Raw genomic sequence first — 20,729 nt, 5'->3', positions numbered from 1 at the left:
CCTACCCCGGGATATTTACAAAATTAAATTCCCATATCATTTTATCACCTTTACTTTCATTTCACACTAATTTCTTTCTTCTCTCTTTTTAATTTATTTTCTCAAGTCTCCTTTTCATTTTTGTTCTTTATTTTTTCTTCACTGTCGTAATATATATATATATATATATATCTACTTAATCATCCCAAATATGATCTTTATTGTATATCATAATAACTCAAAAAGTAAACCATGAGCACAACAAATTCAATGTTGAACAAAAATAATAATAATAATAAAACACATAAAATTCAATGGGAAGTTATCCGAATTTCCAACTTTTTTAACTTTTATTAATCATAATTTCAAGAAAAAATTTGAACTCGGAGTGAGTTAGGTATTCAATTAATTTTTGAGTCTAAAGATAAAAGTCGGGACATAGCATTAGAGTGTAAAGTCGGGATTGGGACAGGCAAAATTCGAAGCGGCCATACCCATTGCCATCACTAAGTAAAGTATGAATGTCAAAGTTTAATAACTAGTGAGACCAACCTAATTAAGAAGTTAATAATAGTATAGATTGCCTAAAACTTTGCACTTCAGTACCGCAATAGGTGTTTGATTTAAAGTAACAAAATCCAAAACTGGCGTCTATTAGATGGAATAAAACTGTATCATATGTTACTTGAATCAAAGCTTAATCACTACTAAAATTAAGATTCCAAAATTCACTAAAATGATGGTTTTTACAAGAATTTTACAATTATGCATTTGTTTAGATAAAATATGAGGCACTGATTATCAGCTTCATGTAAATTCTAGACAAGAAGCCTAAAACATGGATAAATGGAACACCATAGTGGACCATATAATAGAGGAATGAAATGTTGCAGCAGAGAAGCATATTTGCTGTTATTTAGGTATCATTCCCTCTCAGCTGAAGGTCGTAATGGCAAAAATGATTGCTTCCTTTGAGTGCCCCTGAGCTTGAGTGGACTCCAAACCAACGATTTCCGTTGCAAAGCAACCACGGTCGGATGCTTCGGCTTCCACGAACCCACCTGCATTGGAGGACTTCCCATGAACTTGCTACTGCTTCTCATGGCTGCAGGTGTTGTCTCCGATGGGTTAGGTAGCTTTGGCAATGGAGAAAACAATCTTGAATACCTTGCCTTCCTCGGATCCCGCATCAACGATGGTCTATCCATTGTACTGCTATGGTTGAAACCAGAAGTAGAGCTGCGGAGTGGTGTTGTCATGTGTGAATCTGGCCGGAAGGTGGTGATTGATACTCGCCTTTTAGGTTGACGAACTGCTGTAGTGGTTGTTGGTGGTCTGACAGCAATGGAATTACGTCTTGGTGCCATCATGGTTTTGAGGTTATTTTCTTTAGCCTCTGGTACTGATGCCATGGTCATTCTAGTCGTCTTTCTGTTGGTTAGCATAGGTGATGCTGGAGGCATGAAATTGGTGATTTTTCGCAGTGGTTGCCTCAGTTTTGTTGGAACCAGTGGTGGCTTTTTCTCCATTTTGGTCTTCTCTGTTTCTTGTCTAAGAAATGATCTAGTAGAAGCAGCCGCAGCAGCAGAAAAAGCTCTTGTTTCCTGCTTTAATCTGGTTTTCCGTTCCTCCGCTAATTGACTTTCAAGGTCACGAACCTGTAGTCAAATAAATGAAAGTGATGCTGACAATAGTTACATCTCAGAAAGCAACTGGATTTGGTAGTGTTTAATGATAATTACCTTTTCTTGGAGATTTCTGCAGATATGTTCTCGGGCAGCAAGTCTCAACTGCAAGGACTGTACATTATCCTGCAACTTCTTTGTTTCCTTCTCATCATGCTTTAGCTTTTCTGCCTGTTAATGAATAATCCCAAAGGTCAAATTGAGGAGTCCACTCAAAAAGTTGGAAGGGAAAGGGGATTTTTAAATTTCAATCAATTTGTCATACCATTTGCTTATACTTGTAAACCTCAGCAAGGTCCACCTGTTTGCGGGCAGGACCACTTTCAATCCCCCTAACTCGGCTAGCGAAATTCAATGAACATAGGGTCTCCCCAAGGTCTGCATTACTTGGGCTGATCTGCACGAACATCACAGTCTTGCAGTCTCCTCCTGCATTTCATGATTCAGTTAGCAACATCTTTTTGAAGTTTGCCATTAGGCTAACCATCATCAGATATAGGGGATCAAAGTGAAATTATGGTGGGATAAAAACTTACCTAGAGAGCTCTGTAGCATATGTGTGAGCTTCGAGTTCCTGGTTTCATGGAAAAGTAGAAAGAGTAAAAGTGTTAATATTATACAGAATTTACGTGTTGAGCTTATGTATGGTGTGTGCATGAGAGTGAGAGATAGGCGGGAAAGAAACCTGTAAGGAATATGGCTAGTTTTGGATGCAAGGGCAGAAATCACATCTCCAAGCGCAGAGAGAGATTTATTTATGAACTGGGATTCCTTCAACCTTTCACCTTCGACTTCAATCTTTCCCACACGCTCACTGCCAGCCAAATCTACCAGCCACAGGTGACTCCTAGTCTTTTGGCCATTTATTAAATTTGTTCCCCTTACAGTTACACGCAACAAACTGCAAGAGACAAATTTTTGGTCATTATTAGTAAAACATATATGTAAAAATTTCCGATTATTAGATCACAATGTTACGAGCTGAAGGATTAGTAGAAATGGTATTTTAAAGAAACGGGGAGTTTTGGGGAGGGAATCTTTAAGTCTAATTGAAACGGGGAGTTTAGAATATTAGTTATACAGTGCATTTAATCACAACAGAATTTGTCCACATCACTCTGTTAGTTTTCTTTAAAAACTGCATGTAATGCATGAGGTATGACATGAATGAAAAGAAGGAAAAACCAGTACTCTCAATTTTCTCTCTATTCTTCTTCCTTTCTTCTCCGATCACTCTCTTTTCTACTTTCAAAATTCTGGTTCGTAACAAAGGTATCAGAGCTGTCACGATCCCTACATGGCGGGCGATGGTGTGTCGACTCGTTTGCAGAAGGAGGTCGGAAGTTTGCAACAGGACATTTCCAAACTTCAAGAAGAAATGACCCGTTTGGAGACTAAAATGGAGACGCGGTTGCAGGACTTTAAGACTGAGTTTCGAAGGGATATGCAAACATTATTAAGTCAATACTTTGGACCTCCACCCACGGGTTCATCGGCGAATGTTGCGACAGATAAAGGTAAAGGGGTTTTGGGAGCTCCTCCGGGGTTTTTACCTAAGGAACCCGAATTATCCCATGTTTCAGCAGAACCAGTGGTTACGGATAAGGGTGGTGTATACTGGAAGGATCACTCTTATGTGACGGGAGCGGCTGTTAATCGAAGCAGATTGGACTGTCCTAAGTTTGATGGTACTGATTTCAGGGGGTGGTGGACAAAATTGGAACAATATTTTGAGGCAGAAGGTACACCGGAGGCTAGTAAGGTCCGCACTGTAATGTTGAATCTAGAAGGCCGAGCCCTGGAGTGGCACCATTTTTATTCTCAGAGGAACGGTGGGTTGCAAATGTTGTCCTGGGCGGAGTACATTAAGAGCCTTCAGGCTCGTTTTGGCTGTGGACAGTTCGGCAATCCGATAAGGGAATTGGTTAATTTGAAACAACATGGTACCGTTGAACAGTATCAGGATTTGTTTGTTGGGTTACTAAATCAAGTGCATCTACTGGAGTCCTACGCTCTCAGTATTTTTCTTAGTAACTTGAAGGCTGAGATTGGCCACTACTTCGATCTGTTTGAACCATCGACATTGATGGAAGCTTTCCAGTTGGCTAGAAAGATCGAAGTGCTCATTTCTTATTCGGGGAAGGGACCAACGGCATGGGGGGTTAGCTCACCTTGACCTTTGACCAACACATCGGTCAATTCCAGGTACTCCTCTTCTCTTACAAAAACGGTAGTGAGTCCTCCCTCTGTTAGCAATGCATCATCTAACAAATCGGGGTCTAAGTCTATCTCTCCGGCAGTGATGGCTGAAAGGAAACAAAAGGGCCTCTGTTTTTGGTGTGGAGCTAAATACCATGCGGAACATAAGTGCATGAAGTCTCAGTTATATCAGTTTTTGCTTGAATCTCTTTCTGACAGTGAGACTGAGGAATTTTAAGAATGTTCAGAGAAACTGGAAGAAGCGGGCGCAGAGGAAGGGAGTCTTAAATCACCGATAATATCGTTGCATGCTGTTGGAGCTAAGTGCAACAAATAGCAATGTTCAACAAAAAGCTTGCCGAGCAAGAATCGAGACTTGCAGCAGAAACAAAGAAGAAAAATGAAATAAATTTTAAGCAAAGCTAAAATAGAGAGTATATGGATGAAATCTTGATTGAATTCATTCATTTTTTTTAAAATGGCATAAAGCCTATTTATACAAGCTTACAACTTGACAACTTAGTTGGAATACAACTAAGTTTCATCATTACATCCACTTAAAATAAATCATCACCTACTACCACTAACAAACTTAGTTGGAATACAACTAAGTTACATCATTACATCCAAATAATAATAATAATAATAATAATAATAATAAAACATGTGATTGCTAGATGCTAACCATTGCTTCAATACTCCTCCTTGGTTTGCATGGAGCAAACACCTAGCTTCCTTCTTAGACATTCGAACCTTGTGACATTAAGGGCTTTAGTCAAAATGTCTGCAAGTTGATCCTCAGAATTACAATGGATCAGCTTCACTTCCTGAGCTTGCTCCATTTCTCGAACAACATGCAACTTGATGCTGAAATGCTTTGTTCTTCCATGGAACACTGGATTTTTAGCAATTGCAACTGAAGATTGGTTGTCACAGAAGATCTCAGTAGCTTCCTTTTGATGCACTTTCAAATCAGCTAAGATTTTCCTTAGCCAAATGGCTTGGTTGACAGCACTTGCAGCTGCCACATATTCTGCTTCAGCAGTAGATTGAGCCACTAGACTTTGCTTCTTCGAGCTCCAGCAAAACATGGCTGAACCAAGGTTGAAAGCATACCCTGAGGTGCTTTTCATGTCATCTATCGAGCCAGCCCAGTCACTATCAGTGTAGCCAACCAGCTTCAGATTTCCTTCCTTGCTGTACCTTAAACCATAGCTCAAAGTGCCTTTGACATATCTAAGCACTCTCTTAGCAGCTTGTAAATGCTTTTTATTGCAACAATGCAAGAACCTTGAGAGCAATCCTACAGCATACATTATGTCTGGTCTAGTGGCAGTTAAATATAACAGACAACCAACTAGACTTCTGTAGGTTATTTCACAAACCTTCTCAAAATCACCTTGGCTCGATAGTTTTTCTCCAACAGCAACAGGTGTTTTAGTTGCTTTACTGTTTTGCATGGAGAACTTGGTCAGAATCTTTGTGGCAAAGTTTTTCTGACTTAGAAATATCCCAATTTGTGCTTGAGTCACCTCCATTCCAAGGAAATAAGACATTTCCCCTAGATCAGACATTTCAAATACTTCTTGCATCTTGGTCTTGAAATCGACCAGCACTGCTCGATCTCCTCCTGTCACCAGTAGGTCATCAACATATAGGGATACAATGAGCTGTGTTTGTGTCCCTTGCTTCTTGACATACAGTGTTGGCTCACTCTTGCTTCGATCGAATCCCAAATTAGTCAAGTAGCCATCGATTCTGCTGTACCAGGCCCTTGGAGCCTGTTTTAAGCCATATAGGGCCTTCTTCAGTTTGTAGACCATATGCTCTCTGCCAGCTATCTCAAACCCTTGTGGTTGTTCAACATAGATCTCTTCATCTAAGAAACCATTCAGAAAGGCTGATTTCACATCGAGTTGATGGATCTTCCACTCGAGCTGTGCTGCTAAGGCAATCAGTAATCTGATGGTGTCTAGCCTGGCCACTGGTGCAAAGGTCTCCAGGTAGTCCAGGCCATACCTCTGACTGAACCCCTTGACAACTAGCCTTGCTTTCAGTTTGTTCAAGGTACCATCAGCATTTTGCTTGGCTTTGTACACCCATTTCACCCCAATTATCTTCCTTTTGACTGGCCTTTCAACTAATTCCCAGGTCTGGTTCTTCTCAATCATGCTAATCTCCTCAGGCATTGCCTGCTTCCACTCTTGCTGAGCTTCAGCCTCTTCAAAATTGCTTGGTTCAGCTATGGCTACATGAGCTCTTTCATAAATCTCAGTCAATGGTCTTGTTCCTCTAGCTGGTTCATCATCAATGTCCATTTCAGAAACATTTTGATCTGGCTCAGCTTGATCTGCTGCAAGTCCTTCTGAAACTTCCTCAGGTTCATGTTTTTCCCAGTTCCAACATGACTTTTCATCAAATATCACATCCCTACTAACTGACACTTTCTTTGTTGAAGGATCCAAGATCCTATAGCCCTTCTTAACAGTGCTGTAGCCCACCAAAATACCAGGTCGAGCCCTTTCAGACAATTTGTCCCTTTTGACAGCAGGTACATGAGCATAACAGATGCATCCAAAGACCTTCAGATGAGCCAGTGATGGCTTGAATCCAAACCAGGCTTCGAATGGAGTCTTCTGATCCAAGGCCTTGGTTGGAAGCCTATTTTGAATGTAGTTTGCAGTGTTAACTGCCTCTGCCCATAGTGCTTTAGGCAGATTCTTCTGAATCATCAAGCACCTGGCCATATCCATCAAACTCCTATTCTTCCTTTCACTTACATCATTTTGCTGAGGTGTATATGTGTTGGTAAGTTGATGTTTGATGCCTGCCTTATCACAGAAGGCTTGGAACTGAGCTGAGGTGTACTCAGTCCCATTATCAGACCTTATGGACTTCAGCTTGCAACCTGTTTCAGTCTCAGCAGCAGTCTTGAACTTCCAAAACACTGAGGCCGCCTCTGATTTCTGTTTTAAGAAATAAAGCCAGCAATATCTTGAAAAATCATCAATGAACAGTATGAAGTACCTGTTTCCACTTAATGACTCAGTCCTCATAGGGCCACACACATCAGTGTGCACCAGTTGGAGTTTTTCAGAGGCTCTCCAGGCTTGATTCGAGGGAAATGGGAGTCTGGCCTGCTTTCCTAGCTGACACACTTCACACACATCATCATGATCCACTGAGTTGATGAAGTTTTCAGCCAAGTCCTCTCTGACCATTCGAGCCATCGATCTGAAGTTGGCATGTCCCAGTCTTTGATGCCAAAGCTTGGATTCATCTGATGTGACTGTGTAGGCAATGTCTGACTCCCTAGTCCAGTCAACTACAAAGCTCTTATCAGCCATAGGAACTGCCATCAGCTTGGATCCACTTGGATCATTGATTTGGCATTGGTTGTCTTTGAACACAACAGAATAACCTTTCTCCAGCAACTAAGCTATGCTGAGCAGGTTTCTGTCAATTTCAGGCACCAAAAGCACATTTGAAATCACTTTGGCACCTGTGGGGGTGCATATCAGCACATCACCCTTGCCTTCAGCTTGAATAAAATGTCTATTTCCTATCTTGACTTTAGTTCTGCAGCTTCTGTCTAAAGACTTGAAGATTGCAGCATCAGGTGTCATGTGGTTGGTGCATCCACTGTCTAGAAGCCAACCAGATGAGAACCTTTCTTGAGCAGCTGAGCATAACACAGCAAAGACTTGCTCCTATTGGTGACTGTCCTCCTTAGCTACTCGAGCCTCAGCTTTCTTCTGTTGAAACTGACTCTGCCTTGATTTGGCCTTGCTCTTGCAGACTCTCTCAACATGACCCTTCTTTTTACAATGCTGACATACAGCATCTGGATTGAACCAGCATTTTTCTTTTGGATGACCAGCCCTTCTGCAGTGCTTGCAAGTCTGACCCTCTTTTCTTGCAACATCAGTCCTTGGCTTGCCTCTCCAGGCCTTCTTGCCTTTGTAGGCAGTGTTTGTTCTTGCCTGAAAGGCACCTTCTTGATGCTCCTCCAGTCTGCTTGCTCTTCTTTGCTCTTGAGCATATAAAGCATTGATCAACTCTGTCAGGGAGATGGTGTACAGGTCCCTTGAGTCTTCGAGAGATGAGATTTTTGCCTCATACCTCTCGGGCAGAGTTGCAATAACCTTCTCCACTATCCTAGCTTCCTTAAGCTGCTCTCCAAGGAGCCTTATGCTGTTAACCACAGCCATAATCCTGTCAGAGTACTGCTTGATAGTTTCTTCTTCCTTCATCTTCAAATTCTCGAAATCTCTCCTTAAGTTCAGCAACTGTTGCTGCCTTGTCCTCTCTGTCCCTTGAAACTCCTCTTGCAACTTGTCCCAGGCTTATTTTGGTGATTCACAGGCCATAATCCTTGTGAAAATCACATCTGACACTGAGTTCTGGATGCAAGACATGGCTTTGTGCCTCTTGGTCCTCTCATCAGCATGCTGCCTGATTTGAGCCACTTTTGGATTGCCTCTAAGTGGCTCTGGTTCAACATCTGAGTTGACTACCTCCCACAGATCGAAAGCTTGTAGGTAGGTCTTCATTTTAACCACCCATATGTGGTAGCCTTCTCCATTGAAGACTTGAGGTGCAGCTGGTGAAAAGCTTGATGAAGCCATGAATTTGTATAACAGATCCCTTAAGAAATAGGCTCTTGATACCAATTGTTGGAGCTAAGTGCAACAAATAGCAAGGTTCAACAAAAAGCTTGCCGAGCAAGAATCGAGACTTGCAGCAGAAACAAAGAAGAAAAATGAAATAAATTTTAAGCAAAGCTAAAATAGAGAGTATATGGATGAAATCTTGATTGAATTCATTCATTTTTTTTTAAAATGGCATAAAGCCTATTTATACAAGCTTACAACTTGACAACTTAGTTGGAATACAACTAAGTTTCATCATTACATCCACTTAAAATAAATCATCACCTACTACCACTAACAAACTTAGTTGGAATACAACTAAGTTACATCATTACATCCAAATAATAATAATAATAATAATAATAAAACATGTGATTGCTACATGCTAACCATTGCTTCAATACATGCTCTCACTGGATCATAGGGGTATAATACGATGAGGGTGGCCGCTCGAGTAGGGTCAGTTTGGGCCGTTATACTAGTGGATTCAGGAAGTACACACAACTTTATAGATTCAAAGTTGGTCAATCGGGTGTCTTTACCAGTATGGCACCAAGAGCAACTATGAGTCTATGTAGCAAATGGTAGTTGTCTGTTTACGAGGGGACTTTGCAAAGGGGTTAAGTGGGTGGTACAGGACCACAAATTTGAAACAGATTTTATGGTCTTGTCGTTAAAGGGGTGCGATATGGTGTTAGGAGTACAGTGGCTTTTAGCACTAGGGATATCATTTGGAATTTTAATTCTCTGACCATGCAGTTCAATTTAGCAGGGAAGTCGTGTTATTCAAGGCATCACTCCGGGATCACTAGCATCTGAAGCTTAATCCAAAATGTTTTGCAGCAATGGGGCGTTCGATGGGACCTTTTACTGCACTTTTAAGCTCAATCGAGCAAATGTCCTTGACAACCGAGAGGAACAGGGATTCGGAGAACCAACTACACACACTGCTGAGTGAATTTGAGGACATTTTCCAGGTTCCAAAAGGATTACCACCCAATAGGTTGCATGATCATAAAATTTCCCTAAGGGATGAAGGAACAGTAATCAAATAAGGCCTTATCGTTATCCATCATTCCAAAAGGATGAAATGGAAAAGCTTATTCGGGAAATGCTTGATGCTGGGATCATACGCGATAGCACTAGTTCGTTTGCTTCTCCTATTGTCATGGTAAAAAAAAAAATGGGAGTTGGAGGCTGTTGTGCGTAGCATGGACTACAGACAATTAAATCAGCACACTGTTAAAGATAAATTTCCCATTCCAGTGATTGAGGAGTTATTGGATGAGCTCGGGGAAGGTAGAGTTTTCTCTAAATTGGATCTAAGGTCGGGATACCACCAAATTCGTATGTGGGAACCGGACGTGCACAAGACAACATTTCGTTCTCACGAAGGGCATTACGAGTTTCTCGTCATGCCTTTTGGCCTCACGAACGCCCCTTCTAGCTTTTAAGCTCTCATGAATTCTATCTTCAAACCGTTGCTACGTAAAATTGTACTTGTGTTCTTCGACGATATCCTTGTGTATTTCGTTCTCACGAAGGGCATTACGAGTTTCTCGTCATGCCTTTTGGCCTCACAAACGCCCCTTCTAGTTTTAAGCTCTCATGAATTCTATCTTCAAACCGCTACTACGTAAAATTGTGCTTGTGTTCTTCGACGATATCCTTGTGTATTCAAATTCGTGGGAGGAGCACATGTGCCATTTAAGGCCTGTTCTTATTTTAAGAGAACAACTATATGCAAAAAAATCAAAATGTTGCTTCGGTTCTTCCTGCATTCAGTATTTGGGACATGTTTTGCATGAAGGCACAGTTTCTATGGACACGACCAAGGTTGATTGTGTTTTATCATGGTCGATTCCTCAATCTGTGAAGGAGCTGCATAGCTTCCTTGGCCTAACAGGCTACTACAGGAGGTTTATACGTAATTATGGTGTGATCGCTCGTCCATTGACGAATCTGCTGAAAAAGAATGGATGGGAATGGTCTGATCAGGCTACTGATGCTTTTGAGGCGCTGAAGCAAGCGGTGTATACAGCTCCAGTACTGGTACTTCCAAATTTTCAATTGGAATTTACAGTGGATACTGATGCCAGTGGGGTTGGTATTGGAGCTGTTTTGCAGCAATAAGGGAGACCGGTGGCCTTTTATAGCAAGGCTCTTGGGGTGCGCCATCTAGCCTTGTCGATTTATGATAAAGAGATGCTGGCGGCTCTACCGGCGGTTCAAAAGTGGCACACCTACTTGGTGGGTCGACATTTCAAAATTCATACAGACCACGAGAGTTTGCGATTTTTATCAGAACAAGTGGTCGTTACCTTGTTTCAGCAACGTTGGATAGCGAAAATGCTTGGATATGATTTCGAAGTTTCTTATAGAAAAGGAATTAATAATCGAGTTGCTGATGCTCTCTCTCGACAACCACAACTGGAACAGTGCCAGTATTATCAACTGTCGACTAGTTCGGTTATTTCTGGCCTATTAGAACGAGTACAACAATCCTATACTCCCGACAGTTGACTACAGAAGTTGATTCAAGATATGTTACAATTGACTACACAGGCTCAGGATAAAAAATATTCATGGGATGGCCGATTTCTGTTTCGTAAAGGAAAGATTGTAGTTGGGAAGAATCCACAGTTGCGTCACGAATTGTTCCTTCATTTTCATGCGAGTGCTGTTGGTGGATATTCAGGGGTATATGTTACCAAGAAGCGACTCTCGAGCATAGTGTATTGGAAGTAGAGCTGTCCATGGGCCAGGCCGGGCCCAGAAAAAATTTTTGGCCCGACTCTTAGGCCCGGGCCCGGCCCGGCCCGAAATATGGGCCTGAAATTTTACCCAGGCCCAGCCCGAAAAAAAAAGAGTAAGCCCGAGCCCGGCCCGGCCCAGCCCGATTTTTAATAAACACAAAAAATATTTTAAAAATAAAAAAATAAAAATAAAAATATTTTTAAAGTATTTTAAAATTAAAAAATAAAAATAAAAAATATATATTTATTATATTCGGGCCAGGCCGGACCCGGGCCAAAAAAGTTGAGCCCGAGCCCGGCCCATTTTTTAAACGGGCCTCGTTTTTTTGCCCAAGCCCATATTTCGGGCCTATATTTTTACCCGAACCCTCCCATATTTCGGGCAGGCCGTCGGGCCGGGCCGAGCCGCCTGGCCCATGGACAGGTCTAATTGGAAGAGACTTACTCGGGATGTTAAGAGATGGATCAGAGAATGTATTGTTTGTCAGAGATGCAAAGGGGAGAACGTGGCTTTTCCTGGTCTTTTGCAGCCGTTGCCGATACTTGACCGGGCATGGTCTGTAGTCAGCATGGATTTCATTGAAGGGTTGCCGACATCAGACAAGAAAAACTCAATTCTCGTGGTGATTGACCATCTCACTAAATATGGTCATTTTTTGGCACTGATGCATCCGTATACAGCTAAAGAAATGGCTCAGGAGTATTTAACCCATGTCTACAAACTTCATGGCATGCCTGACTCTATTATTTCGGACCGTGATAAAATCTTCGTCAGTGGATTTTGGCAAAAGCTATTCCGAAAATCAGGCACTAAACTTCTGTTGTCTAAGGCCTACCACCCTCAAACGGATGGCCAAACAGAAGTTTTAAATCGATGTCCTGAGAGCTACTTGAGGTGTATGACAGGGGAAACAGCTGCAACTTGGTCGAAATGGTTACCTCTTGCCGAATGGTGGTATAACTCATCATTTCACTCCTCCATTCAACTCACTCCATACGAGGCCTTATATGGGCAACCTCCACCCATGCACATGCCCTACTTGGCTGGTACTTCTTCTGTTGCAGTGGTGGATCGCAGCTTACAAGCTAGGGAGGCTACTAGAAAGTTATTACAGTTCTGTCTTAAGAAAGCACAAAGTCGTATGAAGCAATTGGCCGACAAGGGCCGTTCAGAAAGAAGTTTTCAGGTGGGTGACATGGTATTTCTGCGGGTGCAGCCTTACAGACAGCACTCGATTAGGAAACTTACCAACCAGAAGTTAGCTCCAAAGTATTAAGGCCCTTTTCCGGTGATCAAGAAAATTGGTCAAGTGGCCTATACTCTTCAACTACCATCACATTCTCGGATTCATCCAACATTTCATGTTTCTCAATTAAAGAGACATGTTGGATCAGCTCCTGTCCAACAGCAGTTACCATTAGTGGATGCTTCTGGTGTTTTGCCCAAGGAACCTATCTGCACCTTGGACAGAAGGATAGTTAAGAGAGGAAATCAAGTCGTGACTGAAGTTTTAATCGAATGGGCTGATTCTTTCCCTGAAGATGCCACATGGGAGTCACTCACTGCAATGGAATCTAGGTTTCCTTATTTTCATCCTTGAGGACAAGGATGTTTTTCTGGGGAGGAGTATTGTTACGAGCTGAAGAATTAGTAGAAATGGTATTTTAAAGAAACGGGGAGTTTTGGGGAGGGAATCTTTAAGTCTAATTGAAACGGGGAGTTTAGAAGATTAGTTATACGGTGCCTTTAATCACAACAGAATTTGTCCACATCACTCTGTTAGTTTTCTTTAAAAACTGCATGTAATGCATGAGGTATGACATGAATGAAAAGAAGGAAAAACCAGTACTCTCAAGTCTCAATTTTCTCTCTATTCTTCTTCCTTTCTTCTCCGATCACTCTCTTTTCTACTTTCAAAATTCTGGTTCGTAACACACAAAAAGTCTAGTATCATACACATAATTCAGAAACAAAACAAACACATGGTATTACCAGTGAGAACGGCTGCTCAATTCATTGGCGTTAGTGGCTCCAACTGATCTGGCCTGGCTCCCAGACTTCAGCAGCTCCCAGACTTCCTCTGTATTGTAAACACGAGCTTCAACAAGTCCTGGAACTTCTTGTGTCCCATCAGCTGCTTGCTTGACATCCAACCTTTATCAACATAATGGACTTCAAACTCTAAAAACTGGGGTTCTTAAAACGTTTTAACAGATATATTGATCAGAAAATATGAGGTTTATTTTATTTTTCCAGTATCAACGATGTCATCATAATGGATTGCCCGTAGGAATAGTTTCTTTGTGCCAATGGATTTCTTTCTTCATTAAACGAAAAGTTACTGGTGCTCAAGATAGATACAAGTGTGTATTTTTCAACCAGCAGCCAACTACACACAAATTAACGTTAGGAACTAACCGTTTAGTAGGCTGGTTGGAGTTTTCTCCTAGAAGGTCCCTTATCTTTTCATTGTAGACCTCCATCATGCTGACAAATAGCTCATATTGCATTACACCACCTCTCTCTCCAGAAACTTGAAACAACTCCTCCAATGTCCTGTAGTTAACTCCCCTATTATCTGGTGTTCCCTCCATAGTAAATGTCTTCCCCGTTCCAGTTTGCCCATAAGCAAATATGCAGACGTTATAGCCATCCAGTACAGAAGTCACAATGGGTTTAGTTCGTGCAAATACAGCCTCTGCATAAAGGAAAAAAGAAAAAAGCAGATAATTACAAGTATTTATAGCAAACTTTCAAGAGATCCCGGATAATAATAGTAAACTCAGTTAAAAGGACGCAGGTTACCTTGACTTTCCTCAGGCCTAAATACATGGTCAAACTTGAATTGCTTCTTGGAATCTGAAGAAACTATCTGTAGCTCAGTGTCCTGGGACGAGTCAAATTCAACTACAGAAGAGGAACCATTGGCAATTTCAGCTTGATTTAGTGGTCTACATCTGCAAAAAACCCTGATGTTTCCTTTAAGCTCAATCACTTCATTGTATAGGCGCTTCCTCTCTAATGACTCATCTAGGTATTTCTTCTTCAGAAGTTCATATTCATCATCTATATAAAACAGGAAAGCGAAAAGCCATTCATACAAAAAAAAAATTTAAAAAGAACAGAACCAATAAGTATTTTCTTCAATCTATTGGGTAGTTACTTACTGAGGAGCTGAAGAGTTCCTACTACGTCATGGCCAGGAAAAGACTTCACTTGATTAGACAGGATTTCGTGCTCCTTCTTCAAATGCTATGACATTATGTACCGGAAGTTATCAAATTCAAGTTCTTGAACCACTATTTAGTTCTGAACATAAAGAAGAAAGTTATCAAGTTTATGAAAATCAATAGCCTTTTCTGTTTTACCTGAACACTGTTGCTCAAATTAATAACTTTCTGTAATATGGGAAGTGTTGGCCCCCCAGCCGGAGAAATTTCTGGATTCATGTTGGATAAAGTATCTTCATCCATGGAATCGGTATTCTCTTCAAATAATTCTGAGAAACAGCCAAAAATTTACCTTAGTATTCTAATTATACAAGTAACGAACAGAATTTTCGTCCCAAATATTAACATTTGAAGCATACAACTGCACCAATAAAATAAGACCGAAGAATCACAACACGTTTTCCAGGCATTCGGAAGGTTTATGAACTGTTATCAAAAGTTTTAATTAATTGAAAAGAAAGCTTAAAATCAACTTAATATGCTACATATTCCAAGTTTTGAACTAGACACGCAAGTCAGAATACTCATCAATCATCTTAATAAGCAGAATCCAAGTAAGCATTTTCTAGGGTTTCAAGCATTTAAAGTGTCTCAAATCATTAATTTTTCTTTCCGATCCAGCGAATATTTCTTAAAATTTTGGCCTACATGCATTCTTTAAGATCAAGAAAGAAAGAACGAACCTCTGACAGGGTTTGGAGAAGCTTTTGACTCGCAATTCTCCACTGTTTGGTCTAAAAACACACGTAATTTTTAGACAAATCAGAAAATTCGATAAGTAAAATCGAAGGCGAAAAGCAGAGGACAAAAAAAGCGCTAACCTTTATCGATAACGATCTGGTGGCAACTCTCCGAGCACAATTCAACCATTAGAGACAAAAAGAAAAAAGAAGAAGTCGATTACAAGAATAGAAATTGAGAGACGAAAGAGATAAAGATGGGAGGAATTCTGAGAAAAGGAAAGGTAGCGAGAAAGTGAAGTCGTTGGATTAGATTTTGAATTCAAAAAATGAACGAACGTGAGGCGTCGGATTGATGATATAGCTGTTTCTAACGGCTATTTCATCTTCATCTCTCTTATTAAAGTTTGGATTCGGGTAGTTTTTCGGGTTATTTTAATTTTTGACTCTAAACTTGGTCTAATTTAGTATTTGTATTTTTTTTATTCATTTTGGTATATTTATTTGATAATTAGGCTCATTTTGGTCCATAAACGTGACCATATGAAATTGTGTCACATAATTATTTAAATTGTAAAAATTATTAAATGATAATATGACACAATCTCAAAATGTCATATCATTAAATTTTTATAAAATTCAAGTTTATGGACTAAAATAGACATAATTGTCAAGTTCATATAGTAAAGTGGATTAAAGAAAAAATTACATGTAACAGAGTAGACCTAATTATCAAATGTAGGGGAAAATATATTAATCATAAGTTTTTAACCCCAATTAATTAATACGAAAAATTTCATCAATTCACAAGTTTAAATCCTAACTTTTGGTCTAGGGCATTGGGTGTTTACCTCAAGAACCCACATCGTGAATTCGAATTAGAGAAAAATCATATTTATGATATGTGAGTTGATAATGATTTATTTTTATTATAGGTGTGTGAACCGATCGTAAATGTACTCAAAAAAATTCTCAATTTCAAATTTTGAATTTTAAAATTATAGGTTTGTTTTTATCACTAAACTTGAATTTATTCTACATTTACCCTAGTCTAAGTTTAAATATAGGTTAAATTATCCTATTAGTCCTTGTATTTTATTAAAGTTGTGGATTTAATCGTACTTTAATTTGATCATTTTTTGTCCTTATACTTTTCAAATTTTAAATTCCAAGCTTCACCAATTGATAACTATTAAATTCATTAAGTTAAGTTGTGCTATTTCAAAATTTTGTTTTCCGAACATATTATCATATGTGTAATGCCATGTCAACTTGTTGTTTTCATACATTACTCACTAAAAATCTAATTAATAGATTAACGATTGTTATTTGCGTTAAGACAAAAATTTCAAAACTCGAAAAATATAAGGGCTTAGAAAGAATGATTCAATTGGAGAATATGAAATAAATCTACAAAGGTGTTTTTTAATTTAAATTTAATATTTTTATTTTAAATAAACTTAATTACCACATGGCACATTGTAATTGGTTGGATGTGCCACGTGACACATTTTGGTTGGTGTCACGTGGCAACCATTTTTTTAACGCTGTTACAAAAAAAAATAAACTGCGTAACAAAATGATAATTTAAGTACCAACTTAAGATAAAAATAATAATTACCAAATTAAAAAATTATGAATAACTCAGTAACCAAATTAAGCATTAAAATAATTGGTGACTTCTTATTGGCAATAGTTTAGGTAACATTCTCTTGTTTGTATTTTACTTTTTTTTTCTTTAAAATTATTTTATAAAATTTTGGATATTTGAAAATTACATAGAATACTAATAAAATTTTGTTAATAAAATCATATCAGTCCTCTAAATAGAGAAAAAAAAACTTTGTTAATTTTACTAATTTTCAACCACAAGCCTCAAACTCAATTTTATTTGACATCAAATTTTTATCACTCAACCCATCAAATAATTGTAATTTAAAATTTTCATAATCAAATATTATAGTCCACCATTTAACTACAATTGTACTTGTGTCCACTATTTAACTACAAATGCACTTGTTATTGAGCTTCAAAATTAGAAAGGAAAAAGAAAACCAATATTAAAGCTTTTAAGTATTAATTATAAGTTAGCATTTTATGTTTTATATTGTTTAAACCGAGGGTTTTACTGTCAGCCCTTTAAAAAGAGATTATAGTGAGTTATATGAGAAATTATTTTATGAACTCTCCTCGTCACACTATTTATGGTTCATTTTCAATTATTTAATGACATTTTAGTAATTTTTTTATACCATTAATACATAATTTTAGTAATTTTTTTACTCTGAACTTCGAACTCAAAACCTTGAACCCTAAATATCGAACTCCAAATCCTAAACTCAAACCTCAAATCCTAAATCTTGAGCTCGAACCCGTTTAAAGTTTAGGGTTTAAATTTAATTTTGGGGTTTGAGATTCGGCTTCGAGTTTGGAGTTCGGGGTTCAAGATTCAAGGTTTAAGATAAAAAAAAATTACCAAAATTATGTATCAATACATGAAAAAATTACTAAAATATCATTAAATAATTAAAAAGAGAGAATAAATAATATGATGAGAATAATCTACAAAATAAATTTTCAGACTTGTAACTTGTTAAGTAGGTAGTAAGTTCAATTATTGAATCTTTGTAATGTTTTCAATTAATTAAAAAATACTAAATTCCTTATAACAGTATAAACTTTTAAGGAAATTATTAAATTCCCCCCAATGTAAATTACTAAAATTTTCTTTTTACAAAATTTTTTAAATTTCTTACAAAATTACTGAATATATTAAAATCTCCAAATTTTTATAAAATTACTGAATCTCTTATAAACTTACCAAATTTCTTACAAAACATTGTAATATTTTCAATAAATTACTAATTTCTTACAATGTAAATTACTAAAATTATTGTAAAACCATTGGATCTATTGTAAAATTACTGACTGAATCTCTTGCATATTTACTAAAGCTATTACAAAATTATTAGCTTCTTATAACATTATAAAATTTTTAATAAATACTAAATTCCTTATAAGTAAATTATTAAAATTATTGAATTTCTTACAAGGTCACTCAACAATATCAATTCTTTTAATCTCTTACAAATTTACTTAATCTTACAAAATTGCTAGAATTTTCCTCTTTAAACAAACGAAAACATATTATTGTACTTTCATTAAACAAGTCAACGTAATCTATATTTATACTATCTTTTATTAATGATGCAAAATCTTTAAATTTATTTTTTTAATTTTACCAAATTTAAAATATATTTTATTATTTAATTATGTAAAGTGTGAAAAAAAAATTTAAATGTTATGTCTTAATTCATATTGATAAAAAATTATGTTAGTAAAACTTATCTGATTTTTTTAAACTAAAAATATATATTCTTTAATGTAATTTTTTTCTTAAGATATTTATTTCAACAAACTCAATAATTAATCTTTCGCATTTGGTGGCCTCGTTAACAGATAAATACTGACCATGAGGCTTTAAAAGAAATAAAAAAATAGAGGAAAAAAAAAAGGAAATACTAGTAGCCGTTAGGATATACGTTTATTATTATTATTATTACTTGATTTAAATGGAAAGATTATTAGACCGTTGGCACAAGCAAAAAAGAGATCCGTTAACCAGCACCACTCAAATCTCCAACCCAAAAGCTTTTGACTTTTTTCACTTCTCTCATCATATCCTCTAGAACATAGAGAGCTATTTTGAAAATTCCTTCAGTTTTGAAGAGAGAACTACAGTAACTGAAACGAACCCAAAGTTTCAGGTTCACTTTCCTTGATGGGTATATAGATAGACAAAGTAAAGGAGGAGCGGAGCTGAGAAAAAGACCCACATTTATTATTATTATTAAGCTTCCTTTCTTTGGCTGCTGAAATTTCTTTTCTTCCTGGTAATAATGGTTGCAAGAACCCCACCAAAGCAAAGGAAGCTTGTGGTGGCTCCTCTTGATCCTGTCCTACTCAGAGAAACTGTAAAGAAGGTAAAGTTGGTCACTTCATTTTTTTTTTTTTGCTTTTTTGGGGATTTTTGTTTATTGTTTGTGGGGTTTGTGAAGGTGGAAAAATGTATGGCAAGATTGCAAGAGTTGCAGTATACAGTAGCAGGAGGGACAAAGGTAATATCAGGCGTGAAACTAAGTCCTAGGAGTACTAGGGCTTACTTGAAAACTAGTCTTAGGTGCAAGCAAGAGTCTTTGAGGTAATGCTCAAATTTGGGGGTTTTTTATTTTTATTTTTATTTTTTGTTTTGTCTTTATTAAAACCATGGTAAAAAGATCGAGCCTTTTTTGATTTTTTGCTTCTAAAGGATGAAGAATGCTTCTCCAAGGAAATCACCAATTGGCAAGTTTCCATCCACTGCTAGAGGTATTGGAACAATGTTCCTCACTTGACAAATGTTGTTTTGAATTTGTGATTCATTGGATTGTTTCAATTTTTAATGTAGGTGAATGGAGGAGGATGTCATTGCCTGCAATGCTTGTAGGAGAAACAGTGGGAGAAATCCTACAAGCCAGTCAATTTGCAAGAGAGATATTAGCAGCTGTTGATAACAAAACTAAGAAGATAACTGTTGAGGATCCAAAGACTCCATTGGCTGAACATAGAAAGCAAAAACAACAGCCTGAAAATACTGAACTCAAAGCCAGAAGAAAGAGGGAGAAACAGAACAAATTACAACTGATTCGAACCGAGTCCGACTCTCCATCTCTTCAAAGAGCTCGTTCCAGGATCAACTTCAAGGTTTCTTCTCCCAAATTCAAGGAACTTGATAAGGAAAACAATAGACTAATGGCCAATAGGGTGTCACCAAGGAATAGGCCATGGGCTAAAAAGACTGTTTTATTCCCAAATCCTTTGTTCAGTTCAACACCAGCTTCAAAGCAACAAAAGTTCTGCAAGACAAGGTCTCCAGTGATTGCAAGAAATAGACAAACTCCACATAAGTTTTTGATCAAGTCTCCTCCTTCAGCTTCAAAGTTTCAAGTCAAGATCAAGAGCCCAGCTGTGGTTTCGCTATCCCCTACGAGATCAATGAACATGAGCAAGAAATCACCAAAGATGTCGACTGCTTCGAAGCTACGGAGATCATTTTCGCCTTCCCGATTGGCTAATAGATTGGTTTCACCATTGAAGAGCAGAAAAAGTTTGCAAAGAAGTGATGGCAGATCATTTTCACCTTCCCATTTGGCTAACAGATTGGTGTCACCATTGAAGAGCAGAAAAGGTTTGCAAAAAAGTGATGGACCAATGAGTGGTATGAAACAGCGACCAGTTTTAATGCCTAAGAGATTCTCGACGGGGAGAATATAAAGATTATGACATTTCTTTTCATTTATCAGTATGGCTTTAAGTAAACTGTTAAAAGATATTTAAGTATTTCACATTGTCAATAACAGACTTTTCTTGACATGGTTGTGAAATGTGTGAATTCTATCTCTCTCCATTTTATTGATTGATGTAAAAGCTTGTGTAAGATTCTAGAAGTAACTCTTGTAGAGTCTAATTCTTTGGCGTTTAATTGGCCTGAAATGTTAATACAAGGCT

At 37.9% G+C, this 20,729-nt stretch overlaps 2 protein-coding genes across 2 annotated transcripts; one reads left to right on the top strand and one right to left on the bottom strand.

The window, feature by feature from the left end:
- Positions 1 to 664: 664 nt before the first annotated feature.
- Positions 665 to 15,518, bottom strand: LOC107958664 (kinesin-like protein KIN-14S). Its single transcript, XM_016894492.2, has 12 exons — positions 15,324 to 15,518; positions 15,186 to 15,236; positions 14,641 to 14,771; positions 14,440 to 14,524; positions 14,078 to 14,338; positions 13,691 to 13,970; positions 13,265 to 13,426; positions 2,350 to 2,565; positions 2,201 to 2,238; positions 1,930 to 2,093; positions 1,722 to 1,835; positions 665 to 1,637 (listed from the first exon to the last, which is right to left on the bottom strand). The coding sequence occupies exons 1-12, from the start codon at positions 15,370 to 15,372 to the stop codon at positions 903 to 905; spliced, it is 2,286 nt and encodes a 761-aa protein (XP_016749981.2). The 5' UTR covers positions 15,373 to 15,518; the 3' UTR covers positions 665 to 902.
- Positions 15,519 to 18,747: 3,229 nt separating this feature from the next.
- On the top strand, positions 18,748 to 20,592 carry LOC107958663 (microtubule-binding protein TANGLED). Its single transcript, XM_016894490.2, has 4 exons — positions 18,748 to 19,165; positions 19,241 to 19,383; positions 19,492 to 19,550; positions 19,630 to 20,592. Exons 1-4 carry the CDS (start codon positions 19,082 to 19,084, stop codon positions 20,493 to 20,495), a joined length of 1,152 nt encoding a protein of 383 aa, XP_016749979.2. The 5' UTR covers positions 18,748 to 19,081; the 3' UTR covers positions 20,496 to 20,592.
- The last annotated feature ends 137 nt before the right edge of the window (positions 20,593 to 20,729 follow it).

The sequence above is a fragment of the Gossypium hirsutum genome, chromosome D11 (genome assembly GCF_007990345.1).
Source record: "Gossypium hirsutum isolate 1008001.06 chromosome D11, Gossypium_hirsutum_v2.1, whole genome shotgun sequence".
Taxonomy (NCBI): domain Eukaryota; kingdom Viridiplantae; phylum Streptophyta; class Magnoliopsida; order Malvales; family Malvaceae; genus Gossypium; species Gossypium hirsutum.
This window is presented reverse-complemented; position numbering and strand designations above follow the sequence as displayed.